This window comes from Balaenoptera borealis, assembly GCF_965194805.1.
Source record: "Balaenoptera borealis genome assembly, chromosome: X".
Classification (NCBI taxonomy): domain Eukaryota; kingdom Metazoa; phylum Chordata; class Mammalia; order Artiodactyla; family Balaenopteridae; genus Balaenoptera; species Balaenoptera borealis.
Window position 1 is genome coordinate 56167419 of NC_138881.1, and position 20449 is coordinate 56187867.

Sequence of the window (20449 nt, forward strand, 5' to 3'; positions counted from 1 at the left end):
TCCTCTTCTAAGATATGTATTTGAGATGTTCCTCATTAATAAAGGTTCTGGCTATTGCAAAAGCCTGAATAAAACCATCCCCTTAATTGTCTGGTGCATCTTGTCTTGGACAAAGCCACAGTAATCAAAACAGTGTGGTACTAAGAGAGTCGATTTTAGAAGTTCTCATCACAAGAAAAAAAAATAACTCTGGGGAAAAAAAACAGTGTGGTACCTGAAAAAAGACAGACATAGACTAATGGAAAAAAATAGAGAACCCAGAAATAAATCCTCCTATATGTGGTAAAATGATTTTTGACATGAGTATCAAGACTATTCAATGGGGAAAGGACAGTCTTTTCAACAAATGGTGCTACGAAAACTGGATATCCACATAATATGAGATTCTTTATGGAAAGTTCCAGCAAAGCAAACTTAAAAAGGCCTATGTAGTCAATTATCATTCTTGCTGCATTTATGTAAATAATCAAGCAAAATCTAATGAGACTACACTTATTTTCTAAACAAGAATCAAAAAGGGGGATGACTCTACAGAGACATTTTATGTTTCAATGGAAAATTATTGCACACCCATATGAGTCATTAGATTCTAGTCCTGTTCATTATCTTTGAGCTATTTTTTCACCTCTTGGTAAACTACATTTTACTTTCTATTTCATCAGCCTATAACTTGGACTGGATTCTGCCATCATGCACATTTTGTCAGTACATACCAAATTCTCAATTCTTCTAGCTTCCTTCAATATCTGGCTAACAACTCTGTAAATTAACATTTCCAATTTTTCCTACCCTCCTGACTTGGCATCACTTAGGACTAAAACTGCTCTCTTCCCAAAGTCCTGCAAGCTGAAGGTGGGCGGCTTTATAAAACCATCAAAGAAATCACCACAACAGATGATGTATAGGCAATCTTCACATCGAGTTGCTGCTGTGTATCCCATACAGAATGCTTTGAGTTCAACACCTAGGAATCTTCTAAACTAGCTGCCCTACTGCTAAATCACAACAGATGGTTCAGCTACTCCTTAATGAACAAAAGGTGACCAAATGGGAAATGGACCTGTATTGTTCAAAGGAGAAAAGAATGTCTATTCCACACAGGGAACTATATTCAATGTCCTGTGATAAACCATAATGGAAAAGAATATGAAAAAGAATGTGTATATATATACATAACTGAATCACTTTGCTATGTAGCAGAAATTAACACAACACTGTAAATCAACAACACTTCAATAAAATAAATTTTTGAAATAAAATAGAAGAATGTCTATTATTTCCTTGATCAACAGAAGGGACTGACAAAGACTCTTTCTTTACATCTTTTTTTTTTGGCTGTGCTGTGTGGCATGTGGGATCTTAGTACCCCAACCAGGGAACGAACCCATGCCTCCTGCAGTGGAAGCATGGAGTCTTAACCACTGGACCACCAGGGAAGTCCGTGGATTCTCTATTTGACAAAACTTTAGTCAGGATCTTCTGAGACCTCTTCTCAACTAAGCTTCAGCTTTGGGCTTCAGTGTCGGTCCTTGCAGGATTCAGTTTTAACAAGAATCCTGTTAAGTATGCTTAGAGAGAATCCTCCCACCCTTAATACCTGAAAATGTTCACCAATGTTCATTGCAGCACTATTTACAATAGCCAGGACACGGAAGCAACTTAAATGTCCATTGATAGATGACTGGATAAAGAAGATGTGACACATATATAAAATGGGATATTACTCAGCCATAAAAAGAAACAAAACTGAGTTATTTGTAGTGAGGTGGATGGACATAGAGTCTGTTATACAGAGTGAAATAAATCAGAAAGAGAAAAGCAAATACCATATGCTAACACACATATATGGAATGTAAAAAAAAAAGTAATAACGAACTAGTAACAGGGCAGGGATAATGAGACAGACAAAGAAAATGGACTTGAGGACATGGGGTGGGAGGGCAAAGGTGGGGAGAAGTGAGAGAAGGATTGACATACATACACTACCGAATGTAAAATAGTTGGCTGCTGGGAAGCAGCAGTACAGCACAAGGAGATCAGCTCACTGTTTTGCGATGACCTAAAGGAGTGGGATAGGGAGGATGGGAGGGAAGGTCAATATGTAGGGGATATGGGGACATGTCTATGCATATGGCTGATTCATTTTGTTCTGCAACAGAAACTAATACAATACTGTGAAGTAATTATACTCCAATAATGATCTATTTAAAAAATCTAGAAAAGAACAAGAAAAAAATAAATAAATAAAAAGAAATAATAACAAAAAACCCCCAAAAGTTACCAGAAGGAAAGAAATCATACAGATCAGATCAGAAGTAAATGAAAAAGAAATGAAGGAAACAATAGAAAAGATAAATAAAACTAAAAGCTGGTTCACTGAGAAGATAAACAAAATTGATAAACCATTAGCCAGACATATCAAGAAAAAAAAAAAGAGTAGACTCAAATCAACAGAATTAGAAATGAAAAAGGAGAAGTGACAAATGACACTGCAGAAATACAAAGGAGCATGAGAGATTACTACAAGCAACTATATGCCAATAAAATGGACAACCTGAAAGAAATGGACAAATTCTTAGAAAAGCACAACCCTCTGAAACTGAACCAGGAAGAAATAGAAAATAGAAACAGACCAATCACAAGCACTGAAATTGAAACTGTGATTAAAAATCTTCCAACAAACAAAAGCCCAGGACCAGATGGCTTCACAGGTGAATTCTATCAAACATTTAGGGAAGAGCTAACACCTATCCTTCTCAAACTCTTCCAAAATATAGTAGAGGGAGGAACACTCCCAAACTCATTCTACAAGGCCACCATCACGCTGATACCAAAACCAGACAAAGATGTCACAAAGAAAGGAAACTACAGGCCAATATCACTGATGAACATAGATGCAAAAATCCTCAACAAAATACTAGCAAACAGAATCCAACAGCACATTAAAAGGATCATACACCATGATCAACTGGGGTTTATCCCAGGAATGCAAGGATTCTTCAATATACATAAATCAAACAATGTGATACACCATATTAACAAACTGAAGAATAAAAACCATATGATCATCTCAATAGATGCAGAAAAACCTTTTGACAAAATTCAACATGAATTTATGATAAAAACCCTCCAGAAAGTAGGCATACAGGGAACTTACCTTAACATAATAAAGACCATATATGACAAACCCACAGCCAACATTGTTCTCAATGGTGAAAAACTGAAACCATTTCCTCTAAGATCAGGAACAAGACAAGGTTGCCCACTCTCACCACTATTATTCAACGTAGTTTTGGAAGTTTTAGCCACGGCAATCAGAGATGAAAAAGAAATAAAAGGAATCCAAATCGTAAAAGAAGAAGCAAAATAATCACTGTCTGCAGATGACATGATACTATACATAGAGAATCCTAAGGATGCTACCAGAAAACTACTAGAGCTCATCAATGAATTTGGTAAAGTAGCAGGATACAAAATTAATGCACAGAAATCTCTTGTATTCCTATACACTAACAACGAAAAATCGGAAAGAGAAATTAAGGAAATACTCCCATTTCCACTGCAACAAAAAGAATAAAATACCTAGGAATGAATCTACCTAAGGAGACAAAAGACCTGTATGCAGAAAACTATAAGACACTCATGAAAAAAATTAAAGATGACACAAACAGATGGAGAGATATACCATGATCTTGGATTGGAAGATCAACATTGTGAAAATGACTATACTACCCAAAGCAATCTACAGATTCAATGCAATCCATATCAAACTACCAATGGCATTTATCACAGAAGTAGAACAAAAAATTCCACAATTTGTATGGAAACAAAAAAGACCCCGAATGGCCAAAGCAATCTTGAAAAACAAAAACGGACCTGGGGGAATCAGGCTCCCTGACTTCAGAGTATACTACAAAGCTACAGTAATCAAGACACTATGGTACTGGCAGAAAAACAGAAATATAGATCAATGGAACAGGATAGAAAGCCCAGAGATAAACCCACGCACATATGGTCACCTTATCTTTGACAACGGAGGCAAGAATACACAATGGAGAAAAGACAGCCTCTTCAATAAGTGGTGCTGGCAAAACTGGACAGCTACATGTAAAAAAATGAAATTATAACACTTGCTAACATCATACACAGCAATAAACTCAAAATGGATTAAAGACCTAAATGTAAGGCCAGACACTATAAAACTCTTAGAGAAAAACATAGGCAGAACACTCTATGACATAAATCACAGCAAGGTCCTTTTTGACCCACATCCTCGAGAAATGGAAATAAAACCAAAAATCAATAAATGGGACCTAATGAAACTTAAATACTTTTGTACAGCAGTGGAAACCATAAACAAGACGAAAAGACAACCCTCAGAATGGGAGAAAATATTTGCAAAAGAAGCAACTGACAAAGGATTAATCTCCAAAATATACAAGCAGCTCAATATCAAAAAAGCAAAAACCCTATCCAAAAATGGGCAGAAGACCTAAATAGACATTTGTCCAAAGAAGATATACAAATTGCCAACAAACACATGAAAGGATGCTCAACATCACTAATTATTTGAGAAATGAAAATCAAAACTACAATGAGGTATCACCTCACACCAGTCAGAATGGCCATCATCAAAAAATCTACAAACAGTAAATGCTGGAGAGGGTGTGGAAAAAAGGGAACCCTCTTGCACTGCTGGTGGGAATGTAAATTGATACAGCCACTATGGAGAACAGTATGGAGGTGCCTTAAAAAACTAAAAATAGAACTACCATATGACCAAACAATCCCACTACTGGGCATATCCTTTGAGAAAACCATAATTGCAAAAGAGACATGTACCACAGTGTTCATTGCAGCACTATTTACAATAGCCAGGACATGGAAGCAACCTAAGTGTCCATCGACAGATGAATGGATAAAGAAGATGTGGCACACATATGCAATGGAATATTACTAAGCCATAAAAAGAAAAAAAATTGAGCTATTTGTAGTAAGGTGGATGGACTTGGAGTCTGTCATACAGAGTGAAGTAAGTCAGAAAGAGAAGAACAAATACCATATGCTAACACGTATATATGGAATCAAAAAAAATAAAATGGTTCTGATGAACCTAGGGGCAGGACAGGAATAAAGACACAGACATATAGAATGGACTTGAGGAGATGGGGAGAGGGAAGGGTACGCTGGGAAAAAGTGAGAGAGTAGCATTGACATAGATACACTACCATGTGTAAAACAGATATCTAGTGGTAAGCAGCTACATAGCACAGGGAGATCAGCTTGGTGCTTTGTGACCACCTAGAGGCGTGGGATAGGGAGTTTGGGAGGGAGACGCAAGAGGGAGGGGATATGTTGATACATGTATACATATAGCTGATTCACTTTGTTATACAGCAGAAAATAACACACCATTGTAAAGCATTTATACTCCAATAAAGATGCTTAAAAAAAGAGAAAAAAGAAAAAAAACATGAATGGGATGGGGAGAAAAATCAAAACTGAACAAACTACCCAGGTAAGAAGAGCCCACTGGAAAGCTGGATGTGATTATCTGGCCAGCAAAGGAACAGCAATGAGGGAATGATGAGGGCAATAGGAAGAACAAATAAAAGATGCCCTCATATAGAGAAAAGGAGCTGAAGTTCCCCTTTACCCATTATCATCTACATGGTTTAAATGAAGAATTGCCTCAGATTGGGATTTAGGCATCTTTGAGAATTCTGGCCTCCATACGAAAAAAGAAATAATGACTTGGTAATTACTATCTGTTATGCCCAAATATTAATTACATGTCAGTTCAAATAACTTAATGGTACTAACGCTCTTTGTAGAGATTCATAGCAGCTATAATTTGTGAAACTATATAAGGTAGGAACTTTGTGCAAGAGTATGAAGTAAAGCCATATATGGAATGGTTCCTGTTTCTGAGAAAAAGGAATTATCATGGGAGAGACATGCATGAAGAAATAATTTTAATAGAACGTGATAGGCGATAGGTACAAAAAATGTGTTCAACATAGGGAATTAGTATAAAAGAGTGAAACATTTATTGTTTTACTTTAATTCTGAGGTATAAAAAAATCCTTATTGCTAAATTTGTCCATTATTGATGGGTTTTATTGCTTTCGTTCATGACTTATTTGTTCTGTTCTCAATATTTTACAGGATCTTGTACTATTAAAAAACAACAGGCCCAAAATGGAGTCTTTTATGCTAAGCCTCATGTCATCAAAATAAGACATAATTACAATTTCTGCTCTCCCAGAAATGCAATCTTAATCTGGTCAATCAGGAATCACATGATCAACACTAGTTAAGTAATCTACCTGATAGATTCCTGTTATCCCCTAAAGGAAAGTAACCTTGCAATAGCGAACCCACTTTTTTACCAGTAATATTTCCTTATTCCTGCTCCCCATTCCCTATAAAAGTCTTCATTTTGTACAGCTCCTTGGAGCTCCTTTCTATCTGATAGATGGGTGCTGCCTGATTCAAATCAATTTTTGCTCAAATAAACTTTTATAAACTTTAATATGACTCAGTTTACCTTTTAACAGTAGATATACCCACCATGGAATGCAAAATTGTGAGTGCAAGTATAGACTGATCAACTCATTAAATCAATTTAGAACATGTATTCACATGATAGTGGGACTCGCTGAGGATTCTTATTCTACAAATGTGTTGGTTTCGAATTTTTGCTTTGCTTTTAATTGAAAAAGTATGTGGAACTTTGCTCAATGTAACTGGCAATTAATTTCTTGTACCATTATTAGGGATACATGGAGAATATACAAATATGGAATTATAGCTGGATTTTGCTGTGGTCTATATTATGTCATTAGTTTGGGGATATCATTAGTTAATTCACTACAGCACTCATTCATTCCACAAATATTTCCTGTGTCAGCCACTGTGCTGCATTCTACATTCCTAGAGATTCAGGCATCTGGTGAAGAAACATAGATAGAAAAATGCTAGAGCATGTACTGTCTACCTGAGCATTCAGTAAATGCAATTTTCCCAGATGATAGCTAGGTTTGATCTAGGGAAGACTAATCTTTCATTTCTGATTATTTTGCTACTTGTATCTGGAAGCGTTTCCAATATGAGCTGACGGGAGAGATTTTATGGAAGAGAATCAACAGTCATACTACATTAGAATAGAAAGTAAGGGAGAAAAGTGAACCCTCTTGCACTGTTGGTGGGAATGTAAATTGATACAGTCACTATGGAGAACAGTATGGAGCTTCCTTAAAAAACTAAAAATAGAATTACCATATGACCCAGTAATCCCACTACTGGGCATATACCTAGAGAAAACCATAATTCAAAAAGACACATGCGATGAGAGAGGAGAAGATGGCAGAAGAGTAAGAGGCGGAGATCACCTTCCTCCCCACAGATACATCAGAAATACATCTACACATGGAACTGCTCCTATAGAACACCCACTGAACGCTGGCAGAAGAACTCAGACCTCCCAAAAGGCAAGAAACTCCCCACGTACCTGGGTAGGGCAAAAGAAAAAACAAACAACAGAGACAAAAGAATAGGGATGGGACCTGCACCAGTGGGAGGGAGCTGTGAAGGAGGACAGGTTTCCACACACTAGGAAGCCTCTTCGCGGGCGGAGACTGCAGGTGGCAGAGGGGGGAAGCTTCAGAGCCACAGAGGAGAGCGCAGCAAAACGGGTGCGGAGGGCAAAGCAGAGAGATTCCCGCACAGAGGAGCGGTGCCGACCAGCACTCGCCAGCCCGAGAGGCTTCTCTGCTCAACCGCTGGGGCGGGCGGGGGCTGGGAGCTGAGGCTCGGGCTTCGATCGGATGGCAGGGAGAAGACAGGGGTTGGCGGCGTGAACACAGACTGAAGGGGTTAGTGCACCACAGCTAGCCGGGAGGGAGTCCGGGAAAAGGTCTCGAGCTGCCGAACAGGCAAGAGACTTTTTCTTGCCTCTTTGTTTCCTGGTACGCGAGGAGAGGGGATTCAGAGTGCCACCTAAACGAGCTCCAGAGACGGGCACGAGCCGCGGCTATCAGCGCGGACCACAGAGAAGGGCATGAAACGCTAAGTCCGCTGCTGCAGCCACCAAGAACCCTGTGTGCAAGCACAGGTCACTCTCCACACCACCCCTCCCAGGAGCCTGTACAGCCCGCCACTGCCAGGGTCCCGTGATCCAGGGACAACTTCCCCCAGGAGAACGCACAGCACTCCTCTGGCTGCTGCAATGTCACGCTGCCTCTGCCACTGCAGGCTCGCCCTGCATCTGTACCCTTCCCTCCCCCCAGCCTGAGTGAGCCAGAGCCCCCGAAGCAGCTGCTCCTTTAACCCCGTCCTGTCTGAGCAAAGAATAGATGCCCTCAGGCGACCTACACGCAGAGGCGGGTCCAAATCCAATGCTGAAACCCAGGAGCTGTGTGAACAAAGAAGAGAAAGGGAAATTTCTCCCAGCAGCCTCAGAAGCAGCGGATTAAAGCTCCACAAACAACTTGATGTACCTGCATCTATGGAATACCTGAATAGACAACGAATCATCCCAAATTGGGGAGGTGGACTTTGGGAGCAAGATATATTATTTTTTCCCCTTTTCCACTTTTTCTGAGTGTGGATCTGTATGCTTCTGTGAGAGATTTTGTCTGTATAGCTTTGCTTTCACCATTTGTCCTAGGGTTCTGTCAGTCCGTTTTTTTGTTTTGTTTTTTTTACTTTAAAAAAACTTTTTTTCCCTCTTTTTTTCTTCATAATTATTTTTATTTTTTATTTTAATAACTATTTTATTTTATCTTACTTTATTATATTTTATCCTCTTTCATTTTTTCTTTCTATTTTTTCTGCCTTTTATTCTGAGCCGTGTGTATGAAAGGCTCTTGGTCCTCCAGCCAGGCATCAGGGCTGTGCCTCTGAGGTGGGAGAGCCAACTTCAGGACACTGGTCCACGAGAGACCTCTCAGCTCCATGTAATACCAAACGATGAAAATCTCCCAGAGATCTCCATCTAAACACCAAGACACAGCTTCACTCAACAACCAGCAAGCTATAGTGCTGGACACCCTATGCCAAACAACTAGCAAAACAGGAACACAGCCCCATCTATTAGCAGAGAGGCTGCCTGAAATAATAATAAGGCCACAGACACCCCAAAACACACCACCAGACGTGGACCTGCCCACCAGAAAGACAAGATCCAGCCTCATCCACCAGAACACAGGTACTAGTCCCCACGACCATGAAGCCTACACAACCCACTGAACCAGGCTTAGCCACTGGGGACAGATACCAAAAACAACGGGAACTACGAACCTGCAGCATGCAAAAAGGAGACCCCAAACACAGTAAGATAAGCAACATGAGAAGACAGAAAACACACAGCAGATGAAGGATCAAGGGAAAAACGCACCAGACCTAACAAATGAAGAGGAAATAGGCAGTCTACCTGAAAAAGAATTCAGAATAATGATAGTAAAGATGATACAAAATCTTGGAAATAGAATAGACAAAATGCAAGAAACATTTAACAAGGACCTAGAGAACTAAAGAGGAACCAAGCAACGATGAAAAACACAATAAATGAAATTAAAAATACTCTAGACGGGATCAACAGCAGAATAACTGAGGCAGAAGAACGGAGAACTGACCTGGAAGATAAAATAGTGGAAATAATTACTGCAGAGCAGAATAAAGAAAAAAGAATGAAAAGAACTGAGGACCGTCTCAGAGACCTCTGGGACAACATTAAATGCACCAACATTCAAATTATAGGGGTCCCAGAAGAAGAAGAGAAAAGAAAAAGGGACTGAGAAAATATTTGAAGAGATTATAGATGAAAACTTCCCTAATATGGGAAAGGAAATAGCTAATCAAGTGCTGGAAGCACAGAGAGTCCCATACAGGATAAATCCAAGGAGAAACATGCCAAGACACATTTTAATCAAACTATCAAAAATTAAATACAAAGAAAACATATTAAAAGCAGCAAGGGAAAAACAACAAATAACACACAAGGGAATCCCCATAAGGTTAACAGCTGATCTTTCAGCAGAAACTCTGCAAGCCAGAAGGGAGTGGCAAGAAATATTTAAAGTGATGAAAGGAGAAAAACTTACAACCAAAATTACTCTACCCAGCAAGGATCTCTTTCAGATTTGATGGAGAAATTAAAACCTTTACAGACAAGCAAAAGCTGAGAGAGTTCAGCACCACCAAACCAGCTTTACAACAAATGCTAAAGGAACTTCGCTAGGCAAGAAACACAAGAGAAGGAAAACACCTACAATAAAAAACTCAAAACATTTAAGAAAATGGTAATAGGAACATTCATATCAATAATTACCTAAAATGTAAATGGATTAAATGCTCCACCCAAAAGACATAGACTGGCTGAATGGATACAAAAACAAGACCCATATATATGTTGTCTACAAGAGACCCACTTCAGACTTAGGGACACATACAGACTGAAAGTGAGGGGATGGAAAAAGATATTCCATGCAAATGGAAATTAAAAGAAAGCTGGAGGAGCAATTCTCATACCAGACAAAATAGACTTTAAAATAAAGACTATTACAAGAGACAAAGAAGGACACTATATAATGACCAAGGGATCGATTCAAGAAGAAGATATAACAATTGTAAATATTTATGCACCCAACATAGGAGCACCTCAATACATAAGGCAAATAGTAACAGCCATAAAAGGGGAAATAGACAGTAACACAATCATAGTAGGGGACTTTAACACCCCACTTTCACCAATGGACAGATCATCTAAACTGAAAATAAATAAGGAAACACAAGCTTTAAATGATACATTAAACAGGATGGACTTAATTGATATTTATAGGACATTCCACCCCAAAACAACAGAATACACATTTTTCTCAAGTGCTCATGGAACATTCTCCAGGATAGATCATATCTTGGGTCACAAATCAAGCCTTGGTAAATTTAAGAAAATTGAAATCGTATCAAGTATCTTTTCTGACCACAACACTATGAGACTAGATATCAATTACAGGAAAAGATCTGTAAAAAATACAAACACATGGAAGCTACACAATACACTACTTAATAACGAAGTGACCACTGGAGAAATCAAAGGGGAAATCAAAAAATACCTAGAAACAAATGACAATGGAGACACGACGACCCAAAACCTATGGGATGCAGCAAAAGCAGTGCTAAGAGGGAAGTTTATAGCAATAGAAGCCTACCTCAAGAAACAGAAAACATCTCGAATAAACAACCTAACCTTGCACCTGAAGCAATTAGAGAAAGAAGAACAAAAAAACCCCAAAGCTAGCAGAAGGAAAGAAATCATAAAGATCAGATCAGAAATAAATGAAAAAGAAATGAAGGAAACAAGAGCAAAAATCAATGAAACTAAAAGCTGGTTCTTTGAGAAGATAAAGAAAATTGATAAACCATTAGCCAGACTCATCAAGAGAAAAAGGGAGAAGACGCAAATCAATAGAATTAGAAATGAAAAAGGAGAAGTAACCACTGACACTGCAGAAATACAAAAGATCATGAGAGATTACTACAAGCAACTCTATGCCAATAAAATGAACAACCTGGAAGAAATGGACAGATTCTTAGAAATGCACAACCTGCCGAGACTGAACCAGGAAAAATAGAAAATATGAACAGACCAATCACAAGCACTGAAATTGAAACTGTGATGAAAAGTCTTCCAACAAACAAAAGCCCAGGACCAGATGGCTTCACAGGCAAATTCTATCAAACATTTAGAGAAGAGCTAACACCTATCCTTCTCAAACTCTTCCAAAATATTGCAGAGGGAGGAACACTCCTCAACTCATTCTACGAGGCCACCATCACCCTGATACCATAACCAGACAAAGATGTCACAAAGAAAGAAAACTACAGGCCAATATCACTGATGAACATAGATGCAAAAATCCTCAACAAAATACTAGCAAAAAGAATCCAACAGCACATTAAAAGGATCATACACCATGATCAAGTGGGGTTTATCCAGAAATGCAAGGATTCTTCAATATATGCAAATCAATCAACGTGATACAACAGATTAACAAATTGAAGGAGAAAAACCATATGATCACCTCAATAGATGTAGAGAAAGCTTTCGACAAAATTCAACACCCATTTATGATAAAAGCCCTGCAGAAAGTAGGCATAAAGGGAACTTTCCTCAACATAATAAAGGCCATATATGACAAACCCACAGCCAACATCGTCCTCAATGCTGAAAAACTGAAACCATTTCCACTAAGATCGGGAGCAAGACAAGGTTGCCCAGTCTCACCACTATTATTCAACATAGTTTTGGAAGTTTAAGCCACAGCAATCAGAGAAGAAAAATCAGTAAAAGGAATCCAAGTCGGAAAAGAAGAAGTAAAGCTGTCACTGTTTGCAGATGACATGATACTATACATAGAGAATCCTAAATATGCTACCAGAAAACTACTAGAGCTAATCAATGAATATGGTAAAGTAGCAGGATATAAAATTAATGCACAGAAATCTCTGGCATTCCTATAAACTCATGATGAAAAATCTGAAAGTGAAATTAAGAAAACACTCCTGGGGCTTCCCTGGTGGCGCAGTGGTTGAGAATCTGCCTGCCAATGCAGGGGATGCGGGTTCGAGCCCTGGTCTGGGAAGATCCCACATGCCGCGGAGCAACTGGGCCCGTGATCCACAATTACTGAGCCTGCGCGTCTGGAGCCTGTGCTCCGCAATGAGAGGCCACGATAGTGAGAGGCCCGCACACCGCGATGAAGAGTGGCCCCTGCTTGCCACAACTAGAGAAACACAGCCATACATACATACATACATAAATAAAAAGAATGTAAGCAGACAAGAATCTCATTAAAATATATATTAAAAAAAAGAAAACACTCCTATTTACCATTGCAACACATAGAATAAAATATCTAGGAATAAACCGACCTAAGGAGACAAAAGACCTGTATGCAGAAAATTATAAGACACTGATGAAAGAAATTAAAGATGATACAAATAGATGGAGAGATATACCATGTTCTCGGATTGGAAGAATCAACATTGTGAAAATGACTCTACTACCCAAAGCAATCTACCAATTCAATGCAATCCCTATCAAACTACCACTGGCATTTTTCACAGAACTAGAACAAAAAATTTCACAATTTGTATGGAAACACAAAAGACCCTGAATAGCCAAAGCAATCTTGAGAACGAAAAATAGAGATGGAGGAATCAGGCTCCCTGACTTCAGACAATACTACAAAGCTACAGTAATCAAGACAGCATGTTACTGGCACAAAAACAGAAACATAGATCAATGGAACAGGATAGAAAGCCCAGAGATAAACTCACGCACATATGGTCACCTTATCTTTGATAAAGGAGGCAAGCATATACAGTGGAGAAAAGACAGCCTCTTCAATAAGTGGTGCTGGGAAAACTGGAGAGGTACATGTAAAAGTATGAAATTAGAACACTTCCTAACACCATACACAAAAATAAACTCAAAATGGATTAAAGACCTAAATGTAAGGCCAGACACTATCAAACTCTCAGAGGAAAACATAGACAGAACACTCTATGACATAAATCACAGCAAGATCCTTTTTGACCCAGCACCTAGAGAAATGGAAATAAGAACACAAATAAACAAATGGGACCTAATGAAACTTAAAAGCTTTTGCACAGCAAAGGAAACCATAAACAAGACCAAAAGACAACCCTCAGAATGGGAGAAAATATTTGCAAATGAAGCAACTGACAAAGGATTAATCTCCAAGATTTACAAACAGCTCATGCAGCTCAATATCAAAAAAACAAACAACCCAATCCAAAAATGGGCAGAAGACCTAAATAGACATTTCTCCAAAGAAGATATACAGATTGCCAACAGACACATGAAAGAATGCTCAACATCATTAATCATTAGAGAAATGCAAATCAAAACTACAATGAGATATCATCTCACACTGGTCAGAATGGCCATCATCAAAAAATCTAGAAACAATAAATGCTGGAGAGGGTGTGGAGAAAAGGGAACCCTCTTGCACTGTTGGTGGGAATGTAAATTGATACAGCCACTATGGATAACAGTATGGAGGTTCCTTAAAAAACTAAAAATAGAACTACCATACGACCCAGCAATCCCACTACAGGGCATATACCCTGAGAAAAGCATATTTCAAAAAGAGTCATGTACCAAAATGTTCATTGCAGCTCTATTTACAATAGCCAGGACATGAAAGCAACCTAAGTGTCCATCATCGGGTGAATGGATAAAGAAGATGTGGCACACATATGCAATGGAATATTACTCAGCCATAAAAAGAAACGAAATGGAGTTATTTGTAGTGAGGTGGATGGAATTAGAGTCTGTCATACAGAGTGAAGTATGTCAAAAAGAGGAAAACAAATACAGTATGCTAACACATATATATGGAACCTAAGGGGAAAAAAAAAAGGTCGTGAAGAATCTAGTGGCAAGACGGGAATAAAGACACAGACCTACTAGAGAATGGACTTGAGGATATGGGGAGGAGGAAGGGTAAGATGTGACAAAGTGAGAGAGTGGCATGGACATATATACACTACCAAACGTAAAATAGATAGCTAGTGGGAAGCTACCGCATAGCACAGGGAGATCAGCTCTGTGCTTTCTGACCACCTAGAGGGGTAGGATAGGGAGGGTGGGAGGGAGGGAGATACAAGAGGGAAGAGATATGGGAACATATGTATATGTATAACTGATTAACTTTGTTATAAAGCAGAAGCTAGCACACCATTGTAAAGCAATTATACTCCAGTAAAGATGTTAAAAAAAAAAAAAGACACATGCACTCCAATGTTCATTGCAGCATTATTTACAATAGCCAGGTCATGGAAGCAACCTAAATGCCCATCAACAGACGAATGGATAAAGAAGATGTGGTCCATATATACAATGGAATATTACTCAGCCATAAAAAGGAATGAGATTGGGTCATTTGCAGAGACGTGGATGGATCTAGAGAGTGTCATACAGAGTGAAGTAAGTCAGAAAGAGAAAAACAAATATCGTATATTAACACATATATGTGGAACGTAGATATATGGTACAGATGAACCAGTCTGCAGGGTAGCAATAGAGAGACAGATGTAGAGAACAAACATATGGACACCAAAGGGGGAAAGCGGTGGGTGGGGGGGTGGTGGTGGGATGAATTGGGAGATTGGGAGTGATAATATATACACTAATATGTATAAAATAGATAACTAATAAGAATGTGCTGTATAAAAAATAAAATAAAATTCAAAAATTCAAAAAAAAATAAAAGCATTGCTTAATAAAAAAAAGAATAGAAAGCAAGGGATATGTGAAGAATGGGATAAAAGAACAAATAAAGAGAGATAAACATTAGCCATAATCACCAGTGTCTATCACATAGTATGCATTCAATAAACACTGGGTGAATCAATGAATGAGATGGAGAGAATTGCAAGACTGGTCTAAAGAAAAGGAGAAAAGTGTGATAAGTCAAGACAGAAGGAGGCAGAAGACAATAAGACCTGTAAGAAAATGAAAACAAATGAAGTTTAGACAGAGGAAATGAGGTATATACTCCACATCAGGAAAAGGAATACTTTTACATTATCCCTAAGTTAATATATTTTCCTTACATGCATCATAGAAATATATGAAAGATCTTGGTTCAAGAAACAGGCTATTTTATTCCAAGGGGAATACTGTGATTTCTCTTTTATACTGTTTTATGTCCTTGTGCTGCCAGTAGAGATCAACAGGACCCTGTATCTGGGATATTCCACTTGGTTTCTGAAAATAAAATGTATTTTCTTCTAATAGCATGAATGTGAAAAGAGAAATTTAAATACCTAAATAACATCTTAGTGATTAGTTACTTCACTCACCATGCCAACTTCTCCTCTGTTTAGTTCAGTAGGCCTCTGTCATGGTAATAGTATTGTAGGAACAATGCTTTTCTGTGTATGGTTTCCTAGCCAGGTTCAACTTCATCAAGGACTTCTGTTAATATATCCAGTCTCTTTGCCCTCCATGCCCCATCTCACCCCTCTGCTCCAGTCATTGTAAAACACTTAGTCTCTGAAGCACAACATGATCTCAGAGTTCCATTGAAGGAACAGTTACTGAGTTACCACAGTGTGCTAGGTACATTGGCATTATCATGAGCATAATTATGATTATCAAGATTACAAGAATAACAGTAGGCATTATCATTAATGAAATGCCTATGACTTGGTAAAGGGTGAAGAAGCAGAACTCTTAGATGTGGTACCAAACTGCCTCTGAGGTAATCAAATTAGTTTCTCTGTGACCAAGGTAGTTTTTGATGGATCCAGCACAAGTGAAAACTATTCCTCACAGTTTGTAGGATCTACTAACATAGGGCATCATGCAACAATCTAGGGTAGGGGAGAACTGTGACTAACCAACCAACAGACTGATTGAAAAATAATTATTAATTGTGGATATATCCCCTTTAACTTAGTGTTATATTATATTTGCCAAAAAGACAGATTTTCAGGTAGGGGAAGTATGGAAGGCTCTAGTAAACAACAGAAGAAAGCCCACAGTCAAGTGTTATAGAAGATGCCATAGAGAAAGTAGTCTGCAGTCCGCAGATTGTTTGGGTTAAAAAAGTGGCTGGAAGTGTCTTTTTGACTAGCAAAGAGCATGAGACCTAAGGAAAGAAGTAAGGAAAAGATATCATGCTGGCAAAAGGAAATGAATGCTCTTTCTCCTGGATAAATCATGGTGAGCCTACATGAAGCCAAGACAGCCAATTCGTAGTGGTATGGGAAAAGATCAGGATAGGTCAAAAGAAGCAGGGCAATTTTGAGTATCCCAGTGAGAATCTCCAGAAGACATAACACAAAAGAAGCTTAGAAGGGAGGTCTCTTTACATATTTATAGATTATACGCTAGCTGACAGACAGTCTTCTCCATAGAATGTAAGTCCCACAAAGGTAGGAAATACAAGTGGTGTGTTCAGTGTGTAATCTATAGCCCTGAGTGTAATGCCTGGCCCTTTGTAGATACTCAAATATTTGCTAAATGAATAAATAAATGAATGAGGATCATCACCAGATCTAGAATTTCTTAGATCTGGGGCAGGGATCAGGGTTTACCAGTTTTATGCATACATAAGTAAATTAACACTGTTTTATAAAATACTTATAAATATTTTTATTCAGAATATAAATATTCTGAATATAATAGACTATTGTCTATTTTTCAGATATTCTTATGAGTACTGATATTTGGAGGTTGATGTTGAACACATGCACTACACCAGCCCAGCCACTTTCCATGATACTTTAACTGAATTGTACTGTCATGTGTGATTTGAATGAACCATTTCAGTCCTATTGAAGCCTGTAACAGAATCAGTAGGATGCCCACCATGGCAGTTCTTTTAGCTTATTATACATCAGGTAGAAGAATGTAGTGATACTGGAAACAGAATTCTAAATAGTTCAATAATTTTCCAGAGACTAAATATCCTGGGCCATGCTGTCAACTGTTTTATATATGAAAAGTGTCCTTAGCTTATAAAATGCAATGTAAATTGGCCATGAATAACGCAGCTTAAATTTTTAAAAGTCAACAGTGTAAAATGATAAATAGAAACAGATATTGAGGTACCAATGATGTAATCCACAATGCAAAATCTCCATAACTGTTCTTACTGGATGCTGCAGCACCCTCAAGTGTTAATAGATTAGGATGTCAGGCCTGCAGGTTTGTGGAAGGTAAGCTATGCATTACAGAAAAGACCAAAAATATATGCTTTATCCAAACTGCAGCTTTCCACACTCAATTTGTTCTCTGACACTTTATGAGAACTGAGCTTACCAGATAGTTCACCACCATTCACAAAAGGAAGAAGAGCAGGTTTTCAGGAAGAGATAAACAATGAGTTTAGTTTTGGACATGTAAAACATAGGTACCTGTGGAACATCTATGTACAGAGATCTTGCGCAAAAATTCCAATACTGACTTCCTCAGCCTTTGGAGCTTACTGCCTCAGCCATGATCAGTTTTGTCCACTTATCAGAGTGTGCTACACAGATATGATCATTCCAATATGTGCCATGACCTAAGTATGTTTGAGAAGCACAGGTCCAGTGGGAAACTGAATCCATGAGTTTAGAACTCATGAGATGATGTCTGGACTAGTGATTTTTGAGTGCTGAAAGCAAAGAGGTGCTAGTAAAAACCACAAAGAGGAACTTCCACTCCTGGCCATGTTGGAGTAACTGGGACCAGACTTCCCTCCTGTTGTAACAATTAGAACACAGGACAAAATATATGAAATAGCTGTTTGTAGTCATTGAATAACATACAGTATAAGACTATGACTCTGAAAGAGGCGAAAAAACAAGAATAAGCCCTACCATCGCCATAGCTTGCTACCTGAAAACACTTTCTGGATGGTAGCATAGGGAGTGAGAGCCCAAGCTGAGCATGCAAGTCTTGCTCAGTTGAAGAGACAAAGATCAAAGTTCAGAGTTCAGAGAGGTTCAAAGTTCAGAGAGGCTGAGGAAACTAGAATTTGCAGGGCAGAGTACCAGAGAAGAGGGAGCTATGTAAAAAAAGAACTGACAAACCCCTAGCTATGGGTCCCCTTGAGTCTGTTATTGAATATAAATCCTAGTGCCTAGGATGAAAATCCATGAGTCTAGGCAAAGAAATACCAAGAACTCACACAAAGCTGGCAAATGTTTAAGTTCCAATAACTAAGAATGAAGAGACAAAAGAAGTCAGACCTTAGATATAAGGCTAAACTAGCCAGGAAAGGATACTTTATATCTATCCTAACAAGCTTAAAAATAATCCTCAAATGGATCAAGCTGCTCCACAAATAACTGCCTGCAATACAAAATTCAACACTCTTAAAAAGAAGTCAACGACATTGAAACACTCAAGTCATGATGTCCAGTATCCAACAAAAATGACTAGACATATGTATAAAAGAAAAATGTGATCCATAGCCAGGATAAAAATCAATCATTAAGAAAACATGTAGAAGAAGAAATGAAGGGGGGCAAAGATAGCATGCTGGGAAATACCCAGACAAGATTTAAAAGGTAAGAAAAAGAAAAAGGACCTGACAAGAGTCACTTGAAAGGAATAATACAAGATGTTAGAAGAATCAAGAGACCATTGAGTCACAGAAGTCATGTATGGAGAAAGTTTCGAAAAAGAGAGAGTGGTCAACAAGGATATCAAGCAAGATAGAGACTGAAAAGAGTCCACTGGATTTCACAAGAAGGTGCCTTCTAAGCCTGGCCAGAGTAGTTCCAATGGAGAGGTTGGGGTAGAATCCAGATTGCAAAGGGTTTGAGGAGTGAATAAGATGTTTCAAGGCAAGATGGCCTCTGACTCAGGATAGGCAAATAAGTGTACATTTTATGTTTGAAAATATTTTTAAAAATATATTCTACAACCTTCTTTAGCAATGTCTCCTTTCTCTTATAGCCACATTTCTTCCCAATACACAGACAACTCCAAAAAAGAATTATGAAATAAAAATTGTTACCAAAAAAGGCATTCAGCAACTTCTGAACCTGAATATTGCTGCCCACGGTACGGTACAATCCCTCTGTCTTGATCCCTAGGGAAAGAAAACCAAGTCAGTTTTATTTATATAGCTAGAGCTCTCATCTCCCTCAGGGTAGAGAAAGTAGGTACTTACACAATGGAGTCAGTTCAAACAGGAAAGGGTCTCCCTACTCTCTCCAATCTCTCCAGCCCTCCCTTGCAATAGGGGAACAGTCCTGAAACATCTCTGCAAATTATTCTTTTCATACTTTCATTTGGATTGTACCAAGCCCTCATTAACCTGAACAGAAAAGAACACACTCTATAGTAAATAGAAGAAAATGCTCAGTTGAGTAGCAGCGGATGGCTGAGAATGGTGTTACCATCTTGTCAAGGAACTAGGGTTTCGTTGAAAAAGGAGGAAATATGAACCTTCAAATTGCCCCTGAGCAGTGGTATAAAGTAAGAGAGGCCTACAGTGTGGCAGATGCGAAGCAAACAGCCATTTTTTGCATGAAGAAAGATTGAAGTAACTTAAAAAAAAAAAAAAAGAGGCCTGGCTCATACACTACACTTGCCTACATTCAAAATATTCTCAGAGAGAAACAAGAGAGTATTGTCAACCTGGAAAAATGCTGATGCCACATTTGCCTGAATTTAACTTTGCCCACCAAAATTTTCAAATCAACATGTATTGTGGCAGAAACTGAACTCTTGTTTATTTAGGATGGAACTATCATAACACTACTTGAAGAGTGCCAGATAGTATTTGAGAATATTTTATAAGCCATTTGAAGCTCTTTACCTTTAAAAGCAGGAAACCACAAATTATCCAAACATGGTTAAATACCACTGATTTGCAATTTGTGGAAATTTTAAAAATTGTGTCTAGTACTC

General features: G+C 38.3%; 1 protein-coding gene across 5 annotated transcripts in view; it reads right to left on the reverse strand.

The window, feature by feature from the left end:
• Positions 1 to 20449, reverse strand: part of OPHN1 (oligophrenin 1) — a 617232-nt gene that overhangs the window by 222673 nt on the left and 374110 nt on the right. For all 5 annotated transcript variants that reach the window (XM_082376596.1, XM_082376595.1, XM_082376597.1 and 2 more), the window contains one exon: positions 19551 to 19625. In XM_082376596.1, coding sequence (XP_082232722.1) covers positions 19551 to 19625 — 75 coding nt within the window. The remainder of the gene's footprint in view (positions 1 to 19550; positions 19626 to 20449) is intronic.